General features: G+C 48.1%; 1 protein-coding gene across 2 annotated transcripts in view; it reads right to left on the bottom strand.

The window, feature by feature from the left end:
• Positions 1 to 7,446, bottom strand: part of LOC104131648 — a 9,378-nt gene that overhangs the window by 837 nt on the left and 1,095 nt on the right. The window contains exons 1-3 of one of the 2 annotated variants that reach the window (XM_035900389.1): positions 6,529 to 6,563; positions 1,136 to 1,447; positions 457 to 602 (exon numbers count right to left, since the gene is read on the bottom strand). In XM_035900389.1, the coding sequence (XP_035756282.1) occupies positions 457 to 602; positions 1,136 to 1,447; positions 6,529 to 6,547 (477 nt within the window). In that variant the 5' untranslated portion in view covers positions 6,548 to 6,563. Of the gene's footprint in view, positions 1 to 456; positions 603 to 1,135; positions 1,448 to 6,528; positions 6,564 to 7,446 lie in introns of those variants that run through there. The other variant, XM_035900388.1, reaches the window with a different exon arrangement.

Here is a 7,446-nt window from a genome sequence, read left to right as displayed (position 1 = left end):
CTCTACAGACCCCATTTTGTTTGAGACATGTCCTCGAAGCTGCTTCCTCCACGAGCTGCACTGGCTGGGAAGGAGGGAGGTGATTTAGATGCAGAAGAACAGTGCAAGGGTACGGCCACTCCTTGCACAACTCTTTTGTGCAGAAACGTATAGCAACAGAGCGACACTTTCCCTGCAGCATGTCTTGTCATTGAGAAAGCGAATGTTTTCTAGCTGTCGTCACTGCCGGGCACCTCTAGGCCTGGCTAAGCACCTTCAGGTTTCCCCTTCCCAGCGTGCTGCTACCCAGCTGTCTGGCTGGGGGCTGATCTCTTCATCCCTCCCTGCCCCGGGTGCAGCCTGGGCTGGGCAGCACACAGCCAGCTCCAGGGTGGCCGGGCAGAGCTGGGTCCCAGCAGCAAGCCCCACAACCGGTGTAGGTGAGCCTGGAAACAGCCTGGGGAAAAGCAGACCTACCCAGCATGGCTGGGCTGGGTTTCTCTCCCCGTCACGTAGGTGCCTGAGGCAGTGGTGGAGGAGGCAGGTGAGAAGGAGGAGGGAAGTCAGGGGGACCAGCACGCCCACTGCAATGACAACGGCTGGTGACACACTGCTGTCGGGACCTGTGGAGGAAGCAGCAGGTACTGAGTTTGTGCATGAAGAAAATAAAACAACCCAAACCCATTTCAGACATTCCTTGGCCAGTCCCTGGGGTGAGATGGGGTAGATGGGGGCACTGGGAGCACATGCTGGCACGCAGACAAGCGGCACTGCTAGCAGACCTGTGCTGGGGGTCTGATGCCACGGTTGGGCGTGTGGCACCTCACCCCTCTGGGCTACCCAAAGCCGCACGTCCTCTTGGTGCATTAGGCTATGTGACACGGAAACCCTGCAAGTCCTTGGCAAAGGCAGGGAGGCTGGGGCACATCATGGCATGCAGGGTGCCTGGCAAGCAGTAAGATACTGTATGCCATCACTAAGGGTGTTTGGATGCTCCTCGGCACCTCCTCCGTCCCTCCCCAGCCCAGCCTTGGCTGCTTTTCCAGGCGCCTTCCCCACCTGCCCCCCAACACTCAGAGGAATTCCCTGATCCACCCCAGGAGGTGTTTCACGGTCTCCCCCCTGCTCCAGGACAGGAGCAGTGTTGCATACTGACCCTTTGCCATGGTGTCCATGGGCAGGACCAGGGTCACGTTTAGAGACGGGTGTTGGATCACGCAGGCAATGGGGTGCTCCTGGAGGATTTTGGAGTGGGCATGGGTGAAATTGCTGATGACAGTCACGGTCTGGTTGCTGAGCCTGACGTGGTACTCCCTTGGTTTCTGCTGCAGGATGCTGGGAAGGCGCCAGCTGATTTTTGGAGCTGGTTTCCCTGTTGCTGAGCAGCTCACCCCCACCACTTTCTCAGAGCCCTCAGCTTTGTCTGGAGTGGGTATAAGCTTAGCCTCCACTTTGGGGTCCGAGATGGCTGCAAAACACAAAGTGACAAAATCCATTACTTTCTGCTCACATTTGAGCAAAGAGCATCTGTATTTACCATTATCTTGGAGGACAACCTGGATATCTAATCTTGCCTCCTCCTCTCCAAAGCCCCAGCAGTGGCAAATAAACGTCAAAGTGATCAGGCAGCAGTCTGGAAATGAAGAGCTTGGCGAAAACAAAGGACAAAGAGCGTAGAAGGATCCATGTTTCTATTCTGTTATTAAGGGAAGTGCTGCAGCATCCCAAGTGAGAAGTGCTGATTATGGACAAACAAAGAGCAACTGGGAGTGAAACCATGAAACCACATGTCCTCCACTCTCTGAAAGGGCTGAACTGCTTCGATGAGTCAAAATTCTTGTTCTTTTCCTTTAAATGCATCTGCATTTAATCTGCAGCATTAGCTTTATTGCTATTGAGATGTGCAGGCTTGTGGAGTAAACACATCTATTTATGCAAGACAGTAATAGCGAATTTGTATGTGGTTACACCACGGGATTTCACCTGTGGAGGTTTTGTGCTTTCTTCCCTCTAGTGATGGGTTTTGGGGGCATCATGATATCCCTCAAAACCTTCATTAAAGGTCATTTCTTCTGAACTCCTCCTCTTTAACCCTAGAAGGTTTGCAGATACTGTCACATTTAGTCTTAGCCAGCAAGAAGGATGAACTACAGGCATGCTTGCTTACGCACATGAAGCCTGCTTGTTGATTCCTATTTATACGAACTGTATTTGTAGGGAATAAAAAACGGGCAGGAGTGCAGGAAGCTGTTTTCAACCTGGGTAAAACTCCAGGGGAGATCTGAACACATAAGGACATGTCTATTCCCTGTGGAAAATAACTTATTTATTCCTCAGCCATAAAATCATACCATAATTTTGGTCAGAAAGGACCTCTGGAGGCCATCTAGTCCAAGGCACTGCTCAGAGCCAGTCTAATTAGCTCAGTTTGCTCAGGCCAAGATCTATAAAAGCACGGAGCTCCATTTGGGAGTACAACCCGCAGGTTTCTGGGTGGCAGCTCACCAGCCTGCCTTCTACTTCAGTGCATGTGCTGCTGGCATAGGGGTCCAAACCACACTCTACTTCTAGGTCCCTGTTTTTGAGAATATTACTTTTTTTAACCATTTAAGTGCAGTGGCAATTCTAGTTTCATTCAAGTCTGAGTTAATATGAATGCCCTCTGATTAAAAAATTATCTATTACTATATTTAGTAGTATTCCACGTGTATATTACTATCTACACAGCAAAAATAACAATGGTCAGCGCAATATTTATGCTGAAATTAATTTTTGTCCCAACACTAGCAATCATATCCCTATCATTTAGTGACCCTATTTTTTAAAAAAAAAAATATCTGGTTTTCTTCTTAGGAAAAAATACTCTTTTTCCTTTTCGGAGGTAAACAAAGATTTGCAAATGAATGAGGTGTGGAAGACACCGAATGATCCTGTGAAAGGGGAGAAAGGTTTGTGCCAGATACATCACTGTGCCTATAACCTCCTGGTACAATTCCAGATGCACCTCAGGAGGTTGTCTGGATCCTCCGAGCTGGAACTGCCAGGGGGTGGAAGCAAAATATTGTATACCATCAGTTTTGTTTGTCTTGTTGGTTTTTTATGGCTAGACCTCGTTTATTTGCTCTGGTAATGCCTGCCTAGAGAAAAAAAAAGGTGGGTATTTCTCATTTTTTGCATCACCCATAGACAGAAACTCAAAGCAAACAGAGCTGATGAAACGCACTAGTGTTGCTTTGTGAACAAAAAGCAGCGCGTGAGGGGATTTCAGCTGGAAGTTCTCAAAATCTCCCATGTATGAAAAGACAAGTGTCACAAGCAGTTTATGTTTTGATTAATAAATGATCTCTGAACTTCTTCTTTCGCTCACAGGATGCATAAAAATAACATATCCACCCACAGCACTCGCTTCAAATATTAGGCTGCAACATCTAAAAGCAGTAAGGAAAAGCTGTCACAGGCGCTTCCAGAGGGGATGAGAAAAATTGCTCAGTATCTTTGCAGAAACACATGCACTCCACTTTTGCTCTTCTCGTGACTGAGCGGTCCTCTCTTCTGCCACACTGGACCCCAAGGAAGGATTGTCACGCGGAAAAAAATCGGTAGGGTCGAGCTTCCCCTTACAGGTGTCTGTAATAGATGCAGTCAAGACCTGTAAGTGCTCGCCTTTGCAGTGAAGTCCCCCTATGCTGCTCATTAATGTGTGCCTACTGCTGATGTTTGATGCATACACTTAAATTAACTTTTTAAACTCTTTTGCCTTCCATCAAAATATTTGTTTCCAGTGAAAAAGTACCTGCAAGAGATGCTGTGCGCAAGTACTTGCTTTAGTAGCTCTTGCAGAGCAGCCACACAAAGGTTCCCAAATTCAAGCTGTGGCAGTGTTCCCAAGTGTTTGAAAACAGGACTTTCTAGTGAAGTAATGTAATGGCCTTCTGTAATTAAAGGGGGACTGGACTGTCAGGTCATGATGTGCTTTTTATGTTTAAAGGCTTGACTGTGGTCTCAGAGAGACTGGTAAAAAATTTGAGGAATTACAGTATGCCTTGTGATGGCAGAAAGCCTTTTCCAACCGTATGGGTGTTCACCAGCAACACCGTGCCTCGGTTTCCCTAAGAAATAGCGATGGCATTTCTCCGCTGTGCCCAAGACTTCCAGGCGAATGGTGCCATCTGCAATGAAGGCAGAAGGTCTCCCAAGACAGCCCAGCAAACGCCTGGGGAATTTTGTGACCCAGCAAATCTTGTCCATTCTCCTGTGGCACATCCCCTTCTCTCCATAGCTGCCCACTCAATCCCCTTCCTAGGTTTCATTCTCATCTGCTGTGGCGATGAAGGTTGGCAAAAAATTTCCAAAGCAAAACAGAGGGGGAAGGGGAGCAGGCTGTTCAAAAGAGACCTGCCAAGCACACTTAAAACTATTCTGTTCCAAAATGGGGTTTGCTACAGGGTAGGAAATTTCTGCTTCTTCTTGGGTTTGCTGTTTTCAGCCAGGCAGGTCTGAGATTCCTCCAGTCATACCTGTTTCTTTTTTCACAGTGTTGTAAGCCAGTTCTTACGCAGTTTCAATTCCCTTCATCACGCAGCGACAGTGCCCGTCCTGGAACAGCCCCTCTTGCAAAGGCTGTTGCAATCAGGCAATTACCAGCTGGTAAACTCCCTGGCAGTCCCCTCTTGAGGATGAAGACATGGCAACGTTTCATTTTCAGCTGGTGACTCTGGCTTGCTCACCTTGTCCCGAATCCCTGAGCCTTGGGAGACTCCTGCTGGCTTTCTACTTTTGCTGGCTTCATACTCCATCCCGGGGAGCCCTCTGGGCTTGTTCAGGCAAGCTGTTCCCATCATTATGAGTTGGGGAATCAGGCAGTAAGACTGTGGCTTTTAAGTGGCATCGCATAAATTAGCTTCAATGAAATACACCGTACGTGAACAAAAATTTTCTGTCACAGTGCCGAACACTTAGTTTATTCATGGTGACCCTCCAGCATGATAAAGCACATTTCAGGGAGGCCACCATGACCCCCACAAGCCCGCGGTGGGGCAGCAGGAGCAGCTGTCTTGTGTCTGCCCACAACAGAAGTGAAACCCTTCGCAGTTGATGTGTTTTCATCCCAGGCACAGAGAGAGATGCTCATGGGAGTGTGTGGAGTAGCAGAAAAACATGGGTTTTTTTAAATTAGTGCTCTGCTAAAGGATTAATCATAGCCGCAAGGCTGATGATTTGGGGAAATATTTCCCCCACTTGGATAAAAAAAAAAAAACAAACCATCAAACCAGATACAACTCTGTGCTTAGCTGTACAAGAATGGGATCCTTCTGCAAGGTGCTTCCATATTTTCCTGTAATGTATAATCAATGTTTACCCTCTGAATGACTCAGGGCTGGGTGTCTTCAGGAACACCTTCCTCTCCATATCTGAAATATTGAGTGAATTTCTCCTAATTTCTCCTTTCTGCTCTAGGAACTTTCCCAAGACAAAGACAAAAAAGAACTTTTGTTCTAGGCTTGGTTTTCTCTCTTATTTCCCACTCCCTGTGCTGCTTTCCCCTATTGCTTAAGTCCTCTTTCCCCATAAGCCAGGGTCATCTTTTTTTTTTTTTTTTCCACACAGGGAACTCCTGGCACGTGAGGTACATGTGGGGGCATACGTGTCTGTGTCTTTGTCAGCACAAGGGGTACTAGGGATAAACAAAATATTCTGCAGGGTTCATGCTGCTAGCGGCAGATCCCAGACACTGGTATTTTCCACATGGGACATGATCTTCGGCCAGCATCCCCACAGCAGAGTCACCGATGAAAAAGTCAGGTGCCAACAGGGTGTCCTCAGGGCTTGTTTAATGTCTCAGCTTTCACACTGGCAGAAAACCTCCCTCAAAAGATAACCAGCTTTTCACTTGTGTTCCTTTTGAGTTCACCTATTTGTCTATATTTCAGCTTGTACTTCGTATTGCCATCTAGACTTGTAATTTGTTCTAACTCTCTTCTGGAAGCTAACTGATGCTGACCTGCACGAGATATTCATGTGGCAAAGCCCACGAGCTGCACTTTATTTCAGCCTTTTTTTTTTTTTTTTTTCTTTGCAACCCTTTCCTGAGCCCAGCCTAACTACTGTCATTTTTACTGTGGCTTCAAAATCAGCTCCCAGGTAACTCTGGTCACTTTGCCTTCTGAATATTTTGAATTTTTAAGACTGAAGGCAGAGTAAGAAAAAAGTGCCTGATTTCCAGGCTTAGGAGGCGAGAGCAGCAGCGAAGGGAAGCAGAAGAGCATGGGGTTCACAGCTGAGCCAGCTGCCAGCACAGCACATGGCCAGGGAAACTTGGAGTAAGTCATGGGTTACACATCAGCTTTGGATCTCGCTGTTGTTGACTTAAAGGGAAAGCGAATTATGGAACTGCTGAATGTTGGTTTCCCATCAGAGGTAAAACCAGAGAGGAAGCTGAGCCACATTTCCCGCAGCAATTTAGCAATGACCAGTGGTCAGGGGAAGTTTTTCCCAGGGAAAACGACCTGGTCCTCAGATGACAGCCCGTACACAATTACAATGCCTTACCGTAAACTTTGAGACACATCCTGCCAGTGACAGCCCCCAAGGGGAACGTGTTGAAGATGCACTTGTAGCATCCTTCATCTTGGAGGGTGACTCCATGAAGGGAGATAGCCGAGGCTTGTAACTCGCTCTGGGCAAAGCTCACGTGGCCGACGTAGCCCTTCGCTATCTTTTGGCCATTCATCATGCTGTAAGTCGCTATGTTTTCTTCAGCCCCGTTTGTCTCCTTCTGCCAGGTCACCTGTAGCACATCTTCTTTCGTGACCGACCGGCATGAAAAAGTAATATTGCCTCCGGCCTGGACCGACTGGACCTTTCTGTGCATCACCTGCACAGAGCCTGGGGGAGAAACAGGTGCTGCGCTCAGCATTTCTCACCACCCTTCTGCAACCCATGCCCATCAGAGGCCCCCCAGCCCCTCGCCCTCACTCCTGAGCAGAGCAGCTCCAGAGGGTCTCTCTGTCCCTCCATTCAGGGAAAAAAATGAAAATGCAGCTTGAAAGAATCGCTCTGAGATTTTTGCTGGACCTGACACCTCTCACACAAAGCTTGTCACCAGCCTGTGCTGCAGAGAGCATCAGCGAGAGAGGCAGCTCCAGTGTCAGGAGTGACTGATTCCTGTCTGCTAAGACTGTTATCCCACAGGCACCTGTGGAGGGGTTCCCTAAACATTCAGCCTTCCCAATGCCCAAACGGCCGACTGTGCATTACTGCTCTCTGAGCCCTCCTGTGGCGCAATGAGAAGCAAATCGGTAAAGCTGCTGAAAATTCTTACGTGTACATGCACCCACATTTGTCAGAGACTGATGAGAGAACAGAAAACCAGAAGGAGAAAGAAAGGTAAGGAGGACCTGAGGCAAACTGCATCTGCCCTCCCAGCTCAGGCTTGAGGCCGTGTGGCTGGGAGGAGGACGAGATCCC

Source organism: Egretta garzetta, unplaced genomic scaffold (assembly GCF_000687185.1).
Source record: "Egretta garzetta isolate BGI_Z169 unplaced genomic scaffold, ASM68718v1 scaffold278, whole genome shotgun sequence".
NCBI classification, from domain to species: Eukaryota; Metazoa; Chordata; class Aves; order Pelecaniformes; family Ardeidae; genus Egretta; species Egretta garzetta.
The sequence above is the reverse complement of the archived record's forward strand: the minus strand, read 5'-3'. Positions and strand labels throughout refer to the sequence as shown.